The sequence below is a fragment of the Zerene cesonia genome, chromosome 17 (genome assembly GCF_012273895.1).
Source record: "Zerene cesonia ecotype Mississippi chromosome 17, Zerene_cesonia_1.1, whole genome shotgun sequence".
Taxonomy (NCBI): Eukaryota; Metazoa; Arthropoda; class Insecta; order Lepidoptera; family Pieridae; genus Zerene; species Zerene cesonia.
In genome coordinates, this window is record NC_052118.1 from 9,862,857 (window position 1) to 9,882,774 (window position 19,918).

The following is a 19,918-nucleotide window of genomic DNA, read 5'->3' on the forward strand; positions in this document are numbered from 1 at the left end:
TGGTGATAAATATGAATTGAACTCATCAAATCGAATATTATCTATGTAAATTATGTACTAAGGAATTTTTTAGACATAGGTATATTACTGGGTAAGTGCGTGATATTTAGAAAGAAGTTTTTTACAAAAACTACACCTAAATTCCTTAAATCCAACCAACCCATTCGAGCATATAAATGCAACCGGGTCATAATTATGCGCAATTTCTACAAATATTAATTTATCCGTGCCGTATAATATTGGTAAATATTATAAATATTTTCACGACTAAATTACCTAATCAGTTTAATTAAATTGAGCATGAATATAGTTTGAACTACGAGGTCAAATGTGGGATGCTTTTATATCACAAATTGCCTTAATACGTAAAATAAGAGGCAGAAATATAGAATTATGTGTGGTTCTATCAGTATCGTTCGCGCATTGCATATTTTAGCTCAAAAATAATTAAAATTATGTTACACCAACGTAATATTCTTGTTAACTCTAACAAGCGAACGCACTACGTATTTACAGAAAATACTACCATGGTAGGGTTAGCAAATAAAATATGTGATGTAGATTGTAGGAGGGTGCGCATTAGGCGTGCTCGCAGGGTGACGCCCGCGGCTGCAGGTGTTTGGTGCAGTTAATTAGTGGCTGGGAGCCCCCAATTACGGGATTTATAAAGTAAAATTATCCAGGATTATATTGTGGTACAATAGCGTAGCCGTACTTTGGAAGCCAGGCTCAAATTGAAGAAGAGTTATACTATATTTCAGACGCTTCACAATTACAGATATTTTTGACTTCATTGGCATGGACGGCTGGCAGAGTAGCAGCAATATTATGTACACAATAGGTTATAATATTCATATATTTGTAACTAAATGTAAATTGTTTTTAAAGGTAAAGGATATGTTATAACATTTAGGTTAAAATTCAAAATATTACAGATTACGCTGAGCTTACATTAGGTCTTTAGGGTAAAGTTTAGTTGCTAGGTACATGTTTTCAGTGCTCTGGTCAATCTCCATCATAATTAGGACGAACAAATTAGTGTTTGTTTAGTTTAACTTAATTAGTTTTGCTCAGTTTAGTTTAGTTAATTAGAATTTATTAAACAAAGGAATATAGGAATACAACTTTGTTAAAATAAACTTTTTTTGTTTGTATCTTTATATCTAATTAAACAATTTAGTTATTGTATTAACTAGACAAAGTTACTAAATATGAAGCCTTCGAGTATCATGCTGTTTATACGTAAGATATAATTATTAATGTCCCCGTTTTTTTCAATAATGTTTGTTATAATTATATATAAATTGTACTTGTATAAGTTAACATGTAAAATACATGTTTGTTTTGTGAGTAATAATGTGGTTATAACAATCAATTCATTATTTCGTACTGGTTTTGCATTAAGTGAATAAGACATCAAGTAAAAAAAAACATATTCAGATAATACACAAATACTATACATTTTAAATATTTATCCTAGCCATTGTCAACAGATATTTAAATTGTTGTAAAATTATTTGGAATAATTATTAATGTATTGAATCGGAAGTGCGCATCCCTTTCGTTACCCTTCCATCCTTAATTCCCTTCATCAGTCCTTCCCATATACTATCTCATCTTTAAAAGTCGGCACAAATGGCCTTGAATCTGAAAATGTTCAAAGGCGGTGGCAGAGCTTACCATCAGGCGACCCACCAGCTCTTATGTCATAAAAAAATGATGTTAAGATTAAGGAATTATCTCTATAATTCCTCTCAAAGATACTGCTCTTAACTAAATCACAAACGCTTTGTGTTTTAGAGATCATACTCTACAGTAGATTAACTCCGTGAAGCTGGTCCGCCACGCTGGTTTAAAGAGTCGCCTTTGAGGTGGGGCGAAGTCATTCTACGCCATAGTCATATAGCTTAAGCATTTGCGGCAGTGGAGCTACTGAGTTACCTATCACCCAGGGAAAGAGTCAATGTTGCGTCTATGCATTGAAATAGGGGCTACCAAATCCGAATGCAAGCGCCACTTACTGCTTACAATTTAGCGGATTATTTTTCGGTAGATAATAATCTACCCAAGTGACGTTTACCTACTCATAGTAACTGTAGCTGTAGCTTAACAGCATATATTACTGATATATTACTGATATATAATTAGACATGTATTTCAAAAAAATGAAAATACTATTGTATGGAAGACAAATACCTACATAATATATCTATATGTTCCTATTACAAATGAATTTTTCAATATTCAAATAACGCCTTTATTATTATAATTTCCATATTTACTTCTAAACTGCTTTGCGGTGTTGTCACAACAATAACGGTTCTGACAACAATTGAAGAAAAAAAAAACAAAAGACGATTCATGGCTATAATAACAAAGAAGCACTTGCCTAAATACTTCTAACGAACATGTTAATCCACCGTAAACAATACAGACCATACACAATTAGTATCCAAACAAAGCCATAGTAATACTCGATAGCATTGTCTCTGGCAAATTAAAGGCACCCAAAGAGACCACGCAATCAGTCCGAACCGGCTGATAAAGGATGTTTTTGCCCTGTATTTATTGCGGAAGCTAGGCTCGATTCATTAATAGTGCTCGAGAGGGAACTATTTTTTCACACCTTGCTTCGGCTTCTTATTTATGATGCCTGCGGGTGAAATTCTATTTGCCGCGTTCGGGCACAGAGCAGAAAAGTCAGATACCTAAGTTCAATCTTAAAAAAATTTATATATGATGCACTGAAATGCCTGATTTCACAAATCAGCAACCGGATAGTTATCAATAGGCAGCCAATTAATTTTAATTCTGTGCGATGTGGACCAATAAATTTGAAAAACTAGGTGCCTCTAAAGCGTATGGATACTAATTACTTATTAAGCAATCTCTTGAATAAAAAAAAGTATGTTCATAAACACTTGTAAAAGTTTACATTAATTTGAAAATAAAGTTGACGTTAAGTGTAATGATAGTTTTTATTAACTCAATATCACAATTATATGCATTATTAATTAGTTAATCTTAAACGCCATTTGTTTATTTGTGTTTTAAAATGTCAATTATCGAACCTGATAAAATCGATCGTCGTCATCCAGTTAAATACGTTATTTTCAAAACTTTATTTTTATTTTGTACTGGAACTAAAAGGTTAAATAGCAACTGTAATAATCACACATGTTAGTACTTAAAAATGACAATAGGTACCACTTCATTGAGATGTGATATAAATTTTATAAAGTTCTATTTAAGATATCCTTCTAGACTGTGACTTCAGTTATCAAAGGCTCATCAATTATTAAGGTAATGGTAGTGGAAACGGTATCGCCATGATGCGGTTCAGTTTTAAGCTCACCTCGACCCACTTAAATGAATTTTTCATACGATTTCCTGCATCCGAACCTTTCTTGTGTATTTTTAAACTAAATTTACATAACTGCTAGTAATCTCCTTACATGGGTAATACCAGAAATCTACTAATTATATTGAATTTTTGTTCCCCATTAAAGTTCCCCATAAACCATGCATAAATATTTCATTACATTATGGGTAACTTTAATATGTTCACAATTTAAATCGTAATACACAATGATATAATGCACTCGCATTATCCAAAAAATACCAAAATTTAAGATAATCAGATAACTGAGTTACACATACAACAAACACTTCCTACGTATAATTTTGTATAATGCAGTGATTCAAAGAAGGCACTAAGAGCTAATGTAATAAGAGAATAAGCTCAAGCTATAAATCAGGCGCCATTAACGAATCTACCTAATTCTGTAACATCGGGAGCAGGCGAGGAGCCAAATGCAGCTTTTTGGTGACATTACTCTGGTGCCGCATCGCAAAAACTGGTGGTACTTAGGAAAGTGAATTTGGATGTCGTGTTTTCGTAGTTTGTCAATGATTTAATGTTTAATTTAATCGTAGAAAAATCGCAGTCAAAACCACTGATTTTATAAAAACCTTTTATATTCAAGACGTAACTGTTAAAGATAAAGAAATTTATTTAAAATAGAAAGGTGGTAAAGCATTTTGTCAAGCTTGCACTGATCCAGTGAAAAGAGATGAAGATTCCTAAACAACGAAGTATGCGAAATGTTATATAAAGTATGAATGTCATTTATCCTAATGGCATTCGTGTGGCTGTCTGATGAAGAGCCATTACTTATTCAATTGTTAATTTATGTGATTAAGAAATTTTCTAAGAGATTATAATGTTCAATTAGTTACTACTCGTAATTTAAATATTTAGTGGCACCACAGATAACATAATGCTATACCAGGTAGCAAAATAATATTATTTCTTATTATTGAATGGAGTTTCTCACACATCTAAAATTACTCGGTAAATTCGTTGCCCGCCAGATGGTATAGACTAAAATTTCCTACGTAAAATCTCTTTTATACCAATTTGAGAACTTAATTAGTTTTCAGCCGTACGATAATATCGTATAGCGTACACACCACGTTCAAAATACGATTTTTGTAATACAACGAAAATACACTTTGTGCTCAATCCAGCTTAATATCATCCATCTTCATAATTATATGCAGTATATAAAAACAAATGGAAAAATTTAAATTCCTAAAAATAATTGTTTCGTTTTGTAACTGAATAAACTTGTCTATGATTTTTTAGTTTACACTTAAACTTTATAGTTTATGATCATATATTTCATAAGTATTGTTATCGTAATTATCAGTTTTGGCTTCACAAATTAAAGTGTTGTGTATGTATTTCATGCCTTACTAAGCCTAGAATGAGATTTAACTAACTTTATATTGAATATTATATCAAATATTAAATAACCTGAAACATTCCTTTTGGAGGCTTACGACAAGCAGAGACCTTTTATGACTGCACTGTAGAGTTTCGGTAGATGCCCTGGGCAGTCCGTGCTCGATGCATTGTTTGGGATCTAATAACAGAAATATTGGGAGATGTGCGATCGATTGCTGAATTTGTAAAACATGGCGTTTTCCTTTCTACTTGAATACGGTAAAATATATCATCAGAATTGTTTGGTAACCGACTGTTAATTGAAAATGCAAAGACCAGCCGAGCAACTCATAACATTATAATACAAACGTAACATATGACTTAATTCTGCAAATAAAAACTAAACTGCTTACTCGGAGGAAAAAATTGTCATCTACTAGTAAACGACCATATCATTACAGTTCTTAAGTATTCAATATCCCTGTGATGGAACAAACCTTTTTTATTAGTTTGCCATCTTGTTTTGCGCGATATTTTCTCTCACATGACAATGTAAAATATGTATTCAAACCTAAACATATGTCGCTGACGAGTTCAACTAAAAGTTATAGCATAAAAGCTCTTCGAGGCTAACACTTTGTTATTTTGAAGATTCCACGTTAAAATACGCGTGATACTTAGCGACATACTCGTATATAACGCATACATATATGAGTTAAGTACTAACCATATCTCTATGAGACATGGCGGTAAAATTGTTTCAAAAATAATACATTATTTACTGAATAGTCTTTCAAACGTGTCTCTTTGTCATTCATCAATTCTATCATTTTATCAGGCTGATATAATAATATCCTAGCTAACTAGCTAGCATGGTACATATTATGTTATTCAGTGAAAATACAGCTTATCAGTAAATTTCCAGGATTTCCAGTGGTGAAAGAATTTTTGAAATCGGTTCAGCAATTTTTGCGTGAAAACGTTACAACGTATAAAAATACATAAGTGTCATAGTGTATATATATATTATTTATAATATTTGTGTAGATAAGTAGAGAGCTACTAGAGATAGGTAATTAGGTAACTATGTTCATGTTAACATCATATTATTATTATAAAATATTCAACTATGAATCCTTAACATTCAAAGAAATCAAGATAATACACAGCGTTAAGCATAGTCTTCAATTATAATTAAAAATATAATAATGTAATGTCTGTAGGCGCCCGTAATCAATACAATGCGGCCATCATAATAATATTACCACATTACCTGCGTCAGTTCTCGTGAGATTCTATTCTGTGAAGACCGCATTGAAATTATTGTTCCAACAATACATTCAAATAACAAAAGGGAAACTTTTACCTCATATTTACTTTTTATTTACTTTTATATCATATTTACCTACTTGTTAGTGGATAGGTATCACATTTTGAGCATCGCTAACGTACCATCTCGCTTCGAATTACTTGTTAGTGTCACACGGACCGTTAACTCAAAATCTAGACATACAAAAACAAGATAAAACAAAAATAAGCACTATTCCTCTCTGATCACAATACTTTCCAATAAAATTCGTTTTGAATTTTTTCTCTGTCAATGTTGACAAATTTTCAAATCAGTTCTTAGTTTTAAAAATAGAATGCACATTTTTTCTATTCCTTTCGTCTATAGCTGCCAGTAATGTCTTCAGTCTTGTCTTATATATAAATCTTAAGGAATAAGCAAAACTGATCTAATTAAAACATCATTAAAATATTAGCAATTCATATGCGAACAAATTTAAAATCAATTTTCTCTTAATCACAGGAATACCGCTGACAAAGCTAGAACCATTCAAAATGCAATCGGCACTTCACGTTCCTTGTCATTGTATCATAATGAACTCAGCGCGATCGCATACGATTTAACTTTGAAATTAATATCGAAATGAGAACACGATTCCAATTCACACTACATCTCTTTGTAACGCAGTACAAGCAATCAGAGATACGTCGAGGTGTCCGTGAAATAAACGGAGCGCTTCGTACCCATTATGTAACAGACTTCTTTTTCGAAACGTGTCAATTGGATTGTGTATCCGCCGCTTTACCAACGTACAATCTACCATAACATAACCTAACTAGACTTATATTACGTTTTGCGCTTTACACTGGCTATCATGGAGGATATTTTAAATAAACACTGCTTTTGTGACCAGCAATGGTTAACTAATGATGCGAAACGGTTACATATTTCACTTCCTACTGCCTAAATCCAAAATAATCTCGTAGTTAACCAAATTGGAATGTCTGTTATGGTATTCAGTGGGTTTGTCATTTTCTAAATACGAAAATTAATTATATTCTTGTACTTTTTGGAGACAAATGTATACAGTACATAATTTGTACAAGACGACATTAATTTGGCTGAAAAATTTACTATATGATATTTAAAAACACAATGTAATACGTAAGGTTTACAACTAAGCATAGAGAGTACATTTATGCACGGACTACAAGAGTGATAATACATTACAATCTATCACACTTCAATGTTTCTTATTTTATTTTAGGATTATTTTCAGCTAATTTACAATTGAGTAATGCTGCAATGGCTTATATTTTAATAGGATCGTAAATTATTAATTAATTACGAGGACGTGTCGTTAGCAGAGTAAGGGACAATGCCGAATGGCTACCCTTGGGTTTAGGACCGAAAGTGCTGCGCAGTTTACGCTGCAAGATTGTATTTTGCAAAGATTTCGTTTCATTTTAACGTGTTGTCAATAGAAATGAATTACATCAAAAATATGTCGTGACATAAATAGACTCGCAAGTAAGGTAAATTAAACATTTAGTTAAGTGTACGTCCCGGCGGTACTTTTGATCTCAGTCATCTCGGATTGTAAATTTCTCATAGTGAGTATTCTCATAGAGAATACCTACGATTTCATATTTCTTGACTAATAAAATTGCTACGTAGTTGGGAGTTAAAAAACAAACAAAACATCTTAATCGTCGCTTTAGGACTTTATGATAAATATCAATACAGGTATTTATTTTTTCATTTGAATTTGATCTTGAATTTGGATTAAATCTAGACAGATCTAGATGTCATCTTATTCCAAATAAACATTTTAAAGATACTATTGTTGTGATTTAGTACCTAAATGTGGTTGAAGTTGAATATTATATATTTTTATGTATACCCATTCCTACATCCTACATCCTATCATTTACCTACTCAATAATTGTCACAAAATATCAACAAAATGTTTGCATAGACATTTATAATTGTAATTGACTCGATCCTCTCTCACATCGTCACGCATTTCACGGTTCGGTTATCCATGTAATTCGTACCCGAACTTATTGAATAGGGAAGCGGGAATCCAATAAAAAGCTGTCAAACCCAACACGCCCCGACAGGTGAGGGTTAGTCTTATCTTTGACTGGGAAATCACGAGACATTTAAATTTAAAACAAATCCCTTACAATGACCGAATTTTCTGGATTATTGAATACGAATTTCATGTATATATTTCTCTTTGTATTATTATATTCTCCGTTCCTACAAATTTATCAGTAATACATGTTTCCTACGAGTTTTAGTTGTTATTGGGCTGCGGTATATTTTTAACACGGGTGAAGCCAAGATGGATTCAGAACTTTGCAGATACAATATACATAGCTTTAAAGTTATTTTGATGAATCCGCCTCAATGTTCATCTGATTTACATGTAGAAACGTTTTTGTAGTGGTAACTGGAAAATAACTTACAATCGGTACACGATCTCAACACCAAAAAATTACATATAATACATTATATTGTATACATTGAACTGCACCTCTCGGATACAGTGTTCTGTGTGCAATTTATATTAAATTTCATGGCGTTTAAATCAATAGGAAAAGGAAAAATCCTTACACCTAACATCTTCATTTAAATAAAAAAGAAAATGTAGCACATTTTATGACATTGACATTTGAATTTTGGCAACTGACATTTGACATATTATGTGTTAACATTCCGAACAGCAAACGCACACTTTGTTTCCGAAACTTTTATTGATATAATATTAAAAAATCTAATTCAAAATAAACAGTATCAATAAATATAATCACATATATTCGATTCAAGTATTTATGATGAGCTACAGTGTATAGTGAGACCTGGGATATGAATTGAAAAGCTTCGATATGGATAACATTGTTCACTTTGAGTGGTTGGTATTTTTACAAAACTATTTATTATTTAAAATAAATTACGTTGTGACTGCTTACTGGGGTACTGTACGAGTAATTTATAATTATTTGTCCCGATACCGTACGAATAATTTTTAATTATTTGTCCGGGTATATTAGATTCTTGTTTGCTTAAACCTTTAACACTAATTAAATTATGTATATTTATTTATATATATTAAGAATATAAATTGTACCAAGAAACAGCTGAATAAATTGAATGATTTGAGTATTAGTTTGATATTAAAATGAATACTTAGTAATCCTTTATTATTTAATTGACTCATACTCTCCTGCTCACATGATTTGATTCCTTCTTGAGTATTGTCAATGCTATACGTTTTAGATGAATTCTGTTATAAAACTCTTTATAGGGTTGAACCTGAACATGACCACTACTTCCTGAGAGCACAAGACTTAGAAAACTGTGTGACGGAGAGGATATTAAGAAACACATTCCATGATCCATTGATTTCCAGCAGTGATAGTGAAGAACCGAATATTATCAATTGGGATGATGTTTTTAGAAAGAAACTTAATGTAAGTTTTAAATAATATAATGCCATTGAATATATTACAGATGTTCAATTATTAATGTACTGTTTAGATTAACCTTCTTTTTAATATAGTGTTTTCTTAAATCCTTTATTATTGTATATTTAAGATATTAAAAAGAAATACCTGCTTATATGTAATTATCTAACCTTCATAAGACAACTGATGATTGGTTCTTCTTAATAATTTTGATTTTCTCTTAATATTTCACACTGCTGTTAAGATCAAGCTTTCTAATAGTAAAAGAAATTTTGAAAAAAATATTGGGCCAGTAGTTTTTATGTGGAAACATTACAAACATACATACAGAAACACAATTCTTTCTTCATTATAATACTAGTATCATTAGTAGGCTGGTATATCAATCACTGCAATTTAAACAAACCTTACTTATGAACAGGCAAATAAAAACCACCGTATCTTTGTTCCTGGCTGCAAGCCTGTTCCAAAGTACCCCAAGCTATCATCACTCACTGCGTTAGAACACACGCAGTGCCTCAAAGTGCTGTGCATCAGGAATCCACACATACTGCCCCTAAAGCAGCTACCGAGACCTGGCAAAATGGATTATAAAGTTTTTGAGGTGTGTGCAATGTTGTGAGAATTCATCAGTTGACTGATAAGAAGTTTGATGTTAACTTTGAACTAATTAGGTGTCATAAGTTTTTTTCTTTTTGTGAAAGTAGCAAAAAATTAAAGTACTGTATAGTATCATATAATGTTGATCTCTAAAAAGATGCGTTTTAATTGTAGTATGTATAAAAAAGCTTGTTACAGCATTCAACTATTGAGAAACATTAAAAATCAACAATAACATCTTTTATCACTATTGTGTTTCACAGGAAATCAAAAAAGAATATGAAGCAGAACAAAAAGAATATCAAGCCTGGGCAAAATCTCTCTGGGCTACCGAGCACTGCATCAAAGCGATACGGCCAAAACCTCAAGTGGAAGTAGTTTACGAAGCCCAGCACAAAATGAGAGCACATGAACTACAGTCATATCCAAAGAATTATGAGTTGGCTGCTCAAATACCTTTAGAAGTGAGGAATGATGAATGTGAATTTGTACATAAGGAAGATTTAATTAGTGTGAGTAGACTTCTATATTATAATAACTTCTAGCTTTTCGCTGGAAGCTTGCATCGATAAACGAGATTTGCATAGAAATAAGATGCTACACTCTTAAAATTAGCCATTATTATTCTAGCCTACAAAATAGGGGATAATTCTGAAAAAAATTTATCATAAAATTACTTTGTTGCAATGTGATAGATAGAACGAATCAGTTTCACATTTTTAAAATTAAGTATAAGGATTTGAAATTTGATTCTGTCAAAGGATTTAAGCCATATTATGAGGAATGGAAGTACTAGCTGTGCGGCGTGGTTTTGCCTGCAGACGAATCCATGGGTAAAAGCAAGTATTTTTAGATCATGTGTAATTTTTTCACAGATCGATGCTACAGACCTACCACAGATCCAGTACGAATCAATAGAAGATAAGATTTACATCATGAAAAACAATGCAGTACCTGAGCCATGCAATAAGCATCCATGCAAATTTATTTTACCTAGTAAGTTATTAATTATATTCTTTTGTTTTCAGAAAATATTTAATTTAAAGTGATAGTCGACGACAATATTCGTGGGTTTAAAGTTATTATTAATCAACTTCAAAAAAAGGTGGAGGAAGTTCTCTACTGAAAGAACCGATTTTGATCATAAAAATGAGTGATGACAATTTGAAGGCGGTTTGATTGTTTTGTTTAAAATGATGATGATGAATGAATGATTGATGAATTTTTTTTTGTATCATTTTACATTTTCCTATAAATTCATATATAATTTACAATTTAAGCTTACTCAACTTGCAAAAACATCCTGCAACATGTTTTAAATACCCATTTCTATATAATTATGAGTATTTACAATAACAAAAAATACAAATAAGCGATATTTAATTCCCAAACATTTATTCCAGGGGAGAAGTCGGTATCAGTGCTGCCGCTGACGGAGATAGAGAGAGAATTGGCGCAGTATGCGCAAGAGCACGACGCTCAGTACATAGCTAGTGAGAGCGCGCTGCGTTGCTTGCTTTCACTGGACCAGCACTGGTATATCACTGTACGAGTGTGTGAGGTTATTGGTTCGGGTAAGGAATATTTTTTTAACTTTTCCTCTCATATTTTTTTATACTTTTTTTATTTAATTTTTGCAACATTTTTTTATGAATGTTGTTCGTCTCTTATCAGTTTTGGCGTCATGTTATGTGACATATAGCATTCTTCGATGAATGAACTATCTATTTTTTGTCTGCAGTCAAAAACGATGAGTTGATTCGTCGTCATTATTTGAACGAAGTGTTTTTTTTGTTAAAAGCATCCTACAACCAGTTAATTTTTTATAGCGGTAGTGTATCTTTGTGTCCTATCCGGTAAAGCTTATTTTATAAAAAAGATATATGAATACTTATAATAAAGATCCATACTTTCAGATGGTGATAAATCGAACGTGACAGTGTTGGGAAGTGAATTTTCCATAAAGAAAGAGCCGATTATGCGGAGGACGTATAAGGCTTTCAAACATCTGTTAGAAGATACACTTGTGCCGTGAGTTTAATTTATCATATACGTTATTCGCCCCGATATAAAGAGGAAACTTTTCGTCTTTTTGTATGTTTGTAACGTTCTCACGCAAAAACCACTGGACCAATTTCAAAAATGCTTTCATCATTAGAAAGCTGCAACTTCACCGAGCGACATAGGCCATACATGTACCAGGGCCGAAGCCGGACCGAAGAGCTAGTTAATAATAATTTACATGTCATTTGAAATTTAATATGTGCATTAAATATAACTTTCAGATTAGCAGAAAGGGGGAGGATCATGAACAAGTTGATAAGAAACTCCGAATGCGATAGTACTGTAAATATGAATTCATTGAACGCCGAAGAGAACAATATGGAAGCATCCAGCGATGATGAAGATGATAATTTATGTATAGATATCGGTGAGTTGCTCATATTGTCAACCGACTTTAAAAAAGAAGGAGTAGTGTATTTTTCATAACTTTTTATTGGGTGAAGTGATTTTTCTGATTATTCATTTATTTCAAAGCAGACGCCTAAAATGCAATTCGGTCTAGTTCTGATATGTTGGCAAACATCATAATACATATATCTGTGAACTTTTGATTGGGTTTCCTCATGACATTTTGTTGCTGTTATCAGATGCACTGATAAATTGAAAAATTACCTAATTTCCTGCACGCTGGTCTGGACTCTTATCCCAAACTTATCAATTTTAAGTCAGATCTCCTCACCACTGAGCCCACACTGTCTGTTTTCTACATGGCATATAATTTTTTTTTCAAAACTCCCTCAATATAAGTATCAAAATAAATGGGGATGACCCGTAAAATACGCTAAAATTTCGAATGCAACATTCAAAATTCTATTTAATTTGTCATCAATTATTTTAGGTGAAGACCTTCAAACAGACAGTAATATAGAAACGGAAAATGACGTTGAGAAACAACAGGAATCTCAAGAAAGCACTAACAATAATACAGAAAAGTCGGCCAACAATAATTCCACCGCGTCTCTGGGATTTTATGAATGCACATGTAAAGGTTTGTTTTCTTAAATTAAATCTATTATTAAAATAGCAGAATTTGTATGCCATAAGCCAAGTGAAGCCGGAGTCTGAAAGTGGAAGGCTAGTAGAATTAATGGAACAAATGAATGAAATATCCTTTATTGCGCACATGAAACAATAAAATAAGGAAAAAATACGATATAACGTACAAAGGGCGGCTTTATTGCTCAGTAACTATTTCTTCCAAGCAACCCAAGCCAAGTGGAAGTTATAAAAATTAAAAATTCAGGAAGTCAGTGTACACAATAAGAAGAGAAAGGACATAATAACTAATCATAATACATAAGAGAACAAAATAATACAAAAAGGAACATGTAAAAAAAATGTATGATTTTATTTATATAATAAGAATTAATGTAATATACCTTTTTTTTTAATATGATTAAATTCAGGATCAATGTTCGAGTTGCCAGCGCAACGCTCGTACAAGAAGTGGCAAGTGCGGAGCAACACTTCGGGCGAGACGTACGACCTCATCGTGCACTGTGCGCACAAAGCCAGGGTGAGTTGGAGTATGGACCTTATGCTGTGTGTGTTTAAGGGTCAATTTGATTAAGCAGACCTTATTGTGCTTTGTGCGCATAAAGCGTGGGTGAGTTGGAGTATGGACCTTATGTCGTGTGTGTTTACGGGTGAATTTGATTAAGCAGACCTTATTGTGCTTTGTGCGCATAAAGCGTAGGTGAGTTGGAATATGGACCTTATGCTGTATGTGTTTAGGAAGTTATTTAAATAAACAGAGCGAGAATAGTGGGTGGTATTGATGATATTATTTTACATCTCTTCGGATTCCGTATCTTAAGGGCTCAACAGACTCAGACTTTGTCAGTCTGTCTGTCTGTCTTGTGTGTGTGTGTCCGTCTTTCACCGGACTGTATCTGATGATAGTTAAAAAAGTTGACATTTCTAGAAGTTACGTGTTTCTATTTGCCGGTATTACAACAAATAATAAAAAAAACCGAGGTTAAGCAACGGCTGGCACGGTCACGATTTGGATGGGAGACAATTTTGACTTGCACTAATTATATCTAGTACTAAATCTATGCTATAACCCCTCTCTAAGTTAACTTCTTCAATACAGTTCCTAAAAAAAGTGCCAATTAAGAAAAAAAGTACAATTAATTTCTTCCAGAGTTCCACCAGCGAGGTGGTGCTGGAGCCGATACCGGAGTACCAGCTGGAGTTGGGAGCCAGCTCGCTGTCTCAGCAGAAATTAGCTAGCCTGGCACTAGCGTTGCACCTGAGGAGGAACGCCGCCCTAATGAATGGTAAAGATATAAAGCTACATTTTAAGGATTATTGGTGAAAATAGTAACTTTAATTCTTAAGATGATGAATTTAAAATATTTGTATTTCGTAGTTATTATTAGTTATATAATTTCTCTAATTTGAATATTCATTTTGTAATTATATTACTATTAGATAAAACACAACAATTCAGGCATGAGTTACTCGAATTTTATGTGGACATTGGTTGGATACCTTTTGTCTCTGTTCGGTTCATGAATTTTTGGCAGTCGGAAGTTTTCTTTTTAATATTATTATTTTACTAGCTGCACCCCGCGGTTTCACCCACGTAAGTCCGTATCTCGTAGGAATAACGGGATAAAAAGTTGCTTATATGTTATTCCAGTTATCCAGCTTCGTCGTATCGTACCAAATTTCATTTCAATCGGTTTAATATTTTTTGCTATATTTATTATTAATAGTAGGATTAGTAGGACTCTAAAATATTATTTTTCTTCTTTTATTATTCAGCAAGCAAACAACAAATTAATAATTTTTTTTTTATCCCATTCAATTCACAAACCACAGATTATAACTCATTTTCAGTGCGCTTAGACGGTGTGTCCGGCGAAATAGTGACCATGGAGAAGTTATATCAAAACGAGTTCACCAGCAAGTACGGCGACATGTTGCCCCACATCGCCAGCACGCTGCACGCGACCCTCAACCAGCTCCAGGGTCTGCTGCCCGGACACTATGTGCTGCAGCATGAGGTAACATGTGCTTCTTTTCATCTTTTCTTCTTTTGAAAATATCTAGGGTGGTCCTTCACGTCACAATGTTAGTCACCATACTCCTCCAAACAGGCTGGAACGATTCTCACGAACTTTTGCGTGTAGAGCGGGTAGGACTGAGAATCGGCATCTATTTTTCATACCCCTAAATGTCAGACAGAACAGTGTATGCCGTGTCAGTTAGTGTATATAAAAAAATACCTATGCCAACAAAAAGCTTATAAACAAAATAGATTTCTTCGTAAGTTTGTGAACATGGATGTTTGTTACTCTTTCACGCGAGCTTATCACTTTATACCCGGGTACCGCTCGAGTGACGTCGCGGGAAACAGCCAGTATATTATCTATAATAACATTATAAAGCTGAAGAGTTTGTTTATTTGTTTGAACGCACTCATCTCAGGAACTACTGGTCCGATTTGAAAAATTATTTCAGTGTTAGAATTAAAATAGCCCATTAATTGAGAAAGGCTATATATGTACCACGGGCGAAGCCGGGGCGGACCGCTAGTAACAGATAAATATATTGCAGGTGAGCCACGGCTCGAACGCGCTGCTGCACGGCGCGCGCGGCGCCGGCGGCTCGCTGCGGCTGGGCGCGGCGCCGGCGCCACTCGCCGACGAGTCCGCCGCTCTCAAAACCCCGCCCACTTTATCTACGGAACTCTTGCCGATACACAAGTATGCCTTTTATTGTTTGTTTTTGATGTTGTTTAAATAATAAGGCAGATTTTAATCAGTTTTGAATTTATTTTTCTTTTTCAATCTAAGTTACGTCAACACCCTTTAACAAACGAAGAGCTAGAGTGAACTTATGAACGAATAAAATATTTCCGGCTAATACTACCAACATAATTTTAATATTCAATGTCTCTGCAATACACACGATGAATATAAACATTGCCGTATGAAATAACAGTTTGTATCGATGATAATTATTCCCGCCCCTTTCCTTTTCCTTTTATTATTTTTTTTTCCTGCTATTTTGAGGGTTGGTAGTGATCGCTACCTACTCGTTTGTTCTTATTAGCAATAAAGAATTTCATTTCAGCATTTCATTTTCATTCCTCCTTTTCTCAGTCAAAAAGTCATGAATCCTTTCCGTATCCCTTTCTTCTTCCCTTAAAGGCGGAAAGCGCATTCTTAAAGTCACTACCTCAGCTCTGTTCACGGGCGGTGGTGATCACTTACTATCAGGCGAACCACCAGCTCAATTGTCCGCTATCACATAAAGATTACACGTTTAATAACTCGTCTTTTCTGCGTCAGGGTTTAATAATTATTGAATTTCATAATTAATTATAAATAAACAGATTTCGCCGCATATTGCCCTGCGCGTTCACCCCCTACCAAGATCAGTTGCCCCGCAAGCCCGTCACCCGCAGCAAGACCCCGCCGCAGGCTCTCAAGGTACAAACACATGAACACGTTGTGCTATAGCGAAATATATAGATGAAAATACAAAACAAAAAGAACTTTTGCTACAGAAATTTATGACTTTTTAATTTTTTTGTGATAAAAATAAATGTGAAGTTCGGGGTGGGGGAGGGGGGTTACTGTGACGTCTTAAAGCATTACTAATTCCAATGTAGGAAAGTGATGGACACATATAACCCTGTCTTCTTCCCACATTAGAATCGATACTGTTTTAAGACGTCACGATAATAATTTAATAAAAGTATTTATTTAACTGATATAACACAACACAAGAACAATATCTTGATATGAAGAAAGAAACGATTTTTTATTAAAAGTTTACAGCTGAAGTTAAGTATGACTTCAATGAGAACTTTTCATAATTATGGAAACTTTTATCTCTGCTAATTATATACAGCTGAAAAGTTTGTGTTTATTTGTTTGAGCGCACAAATCTCAGAAACTCCTGGTAAAGTTTTATTTTACGGTCTATTGAACATTGACATGACTTTTTTAGATGAAAACATTAAAATTCTGTCTCATTTAAATAATTGTGATTGAAAATTGTCTCTAGGTCTCAATTTATTCCTAATCTATCTCAATATCTTGATTGAACATTTACAGGTGAGACTTATAGGTGTGTATGTTTTTTTTGTTTGTTTGTACCCTTAAGGCTCCGAAACTACTGCTCCGTTTTAGAAATTCCTTTCACCAAAAGAATGTAGCTTACCTTGTTCCCGAGTGTTATAGGATACTTTTTACCTCGAAAATGTACCACGGGCGTAGCCGGGGCGAACAGCTAGTGTATATATATATATATAGCGACCAAAATACCTGGGTTCGAATCCCTGTAGGCTAACAAATGTACTAATCTTGCCTAAAAGTAAAATGTCTGTACTTCAATTAGACGAGAGATTCCGACTTCCAAAAAGGTAAAAAAAAACCGACCTGAATTTACGGAAGGATGCTAAAATGTGTTATGTTACGTTTTTGATATATTGAAGTTTCCAGTAAAGGGTGGGAAATGGAAGAGGATTTGTAAAGGTATGGAGATGGAGCGACGGAGTATAAACATCGGAAAACTGTGCTTGCAATATTATTATGGGATATTTCCCAGCATAAAGCATTTATTTGCCAGATATAGAAACAATTTCCCTAAGGATTGTTGATGCAAAGATACTTATAAAATTATTAAATTTGTTTAATTTAGTCTTAAAACTATATAGTGTATGTTTTGATTAATTAATAATTCATACCAATCATTTGTAATCCCTAAAGTTCAAAGAAACCTTGAAAGTTTACTTAATGTTATATTATTTTACAAATACGACCCGTTATAATATTGCAAGCCACTAGTAATGTGCGCAGGCCACGTCGTAATCGATATTCACGATGAAACCAATCTGTTGGCCAGAGCGCGGCGGGCAGAGCCGGCAAGCGCGGGAAGCGAAAGCGAAAATAGACAAGTGGGATTTATACCGCCGCTAGTGACGCGCCACCTGTCGATAGTCGAGTCAACTTAGTGATGTCTGTTGTCGATGGATTCCCCGTGGGTATTGGTAAAGTTTGCGCAAAGTGCAAGTTGGCTTCGTCACACGGAGCTCCGTGTGTCGCTCTGTTGAGACTACTGAATGGATTTCGCTCGAACGCTACTGAACCGTGCGGATAAGGAGATTTGCATACAATTTTTTTTACTTGATGATTTTTTTTAATTTACAACTAAATTTGCTGAGATGTAACATTTATTTATAATTTTTTTATAAGAATAGATTTTTTTTCATAAAATTGTGTGCAAATCGTCCTTAGCCGTGAAAAAAGTTGAAATTATTAAAAAAAAAAATCGTAATAATTTCTATTTATTGCACGAGCTGACGTGTTACCTGATGGATTGCAACAAAATAATGCATAAGACCTTCATTTGTCTTTTTTTCGTAATGTTGAAACGAAAGTCAAAAGTAAAAATTGCTTCATCGTTTGCGAAAATATTTGTTGGATTTAAAAAGTAAATTAAGACCTTTATAACATCCATATTTTTCTTATTATATTTTGTTTAGTACCTAACATCCCTTTTAATCTAGACAAAAGTGTAGATTCGAATATACTTAGTAAATAGATATTTTTATGGATTACATGAAAATTTATAATAAAAAAGACGATGACAATTTAATTCTACTTCTGCTTCTTTTTGAGTTTTTAATTATTATTGTCGTTTTTTCTTTGTTTTTTTTTAGTGCTAACTTTATGATTTAATGTCACTCACCTACGAATTCTACTAAAATTTTGTTACAATGAATGTTATATCTATTTATTTAATTTTTTATTATTTCTTCGTTAACATAATATGTATGGATATAACATGTTTAGTTTTGTTTTCCGTTTTAAATAAAAGTAGTTTATTTATCAATTGTCAATTGTTATAAAAAATTGTTGCAGTGGCCGCGGCGAGCGAAAAATAAGAAGAAAGCCCGAGCAATTGAAGTAACTGGAATAGATTTTTTTTAATACATTCTCTTTCAGAACTTTTTTCACTTTTTCAAGATGGTAAAAAATTAAGCGTATCACTGAGTGAACATTATTGTAATTTAATGTTAATACGTTCGACTATTAGACAGTGATGGCAACATATATGCATCCTTTTCTATAATAGTTAACTCGAAATTATTTTGACTGAAATAGATTTTTTGTTTAGACGAAAAATTAAGAAAATTATGATATGTACTTGTGGTGTAACTTAAATAGGATTCGTTTTAATTTTAGTGTTGTTATTTATGTGTAAATAAAAATAAAATTATATGATAATGCTTTGTTTATATTTAATAATACCACCACTTTAATATAGAGTGAACTATGCTCAATGTAGCTTATAGTTTTTTAGTGTAATTATACACACGCTGATGACATAAAAGAACAAAACAAAGATGACGTACAAAAATTTTTGTTTTATTTTTTTTAAACTACATCAACGAGTATCTTACAAACAACGAGTCGCTTTAACATTATATAATTTCAATAAAATCAGTGCAGCAAGTCAATTTTTAATTTAGATTCAAACCCGCGTCTTTCGCCAGACCGTGGCAACACCTGAGACCGCTATAACGCCAGTAGGGGTGCGAATGTTGCCTGATTAAATAATTTCAATTCTTTAAGTATTTTATATTTCGAAATAGGAAATACTTGACGAATGAAAATAAAAAATAAAATAATACAAAAAGCGCATCCATCGATGCAATATTGTAATCGTTGAAATAAACATCTAACCAATATGAAACATTTTAAAACAATTATCATATGAGATCTCTTAGGATTTCATCCT

The 19,918-nt window shown here is 33.2% G+C and overlaps 1 protein-coding gene across 3 annotated transcripts; it reads left to right on the forward strand.

Annotated features, from left to right (window-relative positions):
* The first annotated feature begins 8,733 nt into the window (after positions 1-8,733).
* On the forward strand, positions 8,734-19,508 carry LOC119833468. 3 transcript variants are annotated; one of them, XR_005287960.1, is made up of 16 exons: positions 8,734-8,937; positions 9,331-9,496; positions 9,912-10,094; positions 10,354-10,602; positions 10,966-11,086; positions 11,494-11,664; positions 12,007-12,121; positions 12,376-12,521; positions 12,993-13,142; positions 13,561-13,670; positions 14,301-14,436; positions 15,002-15,168; positions 15,722-15,870; positions 16,503-16,599; positions 18,020-18,154; positions 19,039-19,508. XR_005287960.1 is itself a non-coding variant. In XM_038357483.1 (15 exons), exons 1-15 carry the CDS (start codon positions 8,912-8,914, stop codon positions 19,105-19,107), a joined length of 2,055 nt encoding a protein of 684 aa, XP_038213411.1. In that variant the 5' UTR covers positions 8,734-8,911; the 3' UTR covers positions 19,108-19,508. The 3 variants fall into 3 exon arrangements, 2 of the variants coding, with proteins under 2 accessions (XP_038213411.1, XP_038213412.1); XM_038357483.1 differs by lacking the exon at positions 18,020-18,154; XM_038357484.1 differs by lacking the exon at positions 19,039-19,508 and having other exon boundaries at positions 18,020-18,599.
* Positions 19,509-19,918: the final 410 nt, after the last annotated feature.

What these genes read in the sequence shown, in the direction of transcription:
- LOC119833468 (XM_038357483.1), top strand. Translation starts at nt 8,912, where the DNA reads ATGGATAACATTGTTCACTTTGAGTG. An exon ending in ATAAGGAAGATTTAATTAGT is followed by an intron (nt 10,603 to 10,965) that starts GTGAGTAGACTT and finishes ATTTTTTCACAG; the next exon opens with ATCGATGCTACAGACCTACC. An exon ending in TTAGAAGATACACTTGTGCC is followed by an intron (nt 12,122 to 12,375) that starts GTGAGTTTAATT and finishes TATAACTTTCAG; the next exon opens with ATTAGCAGAAAGGGGGAGGA.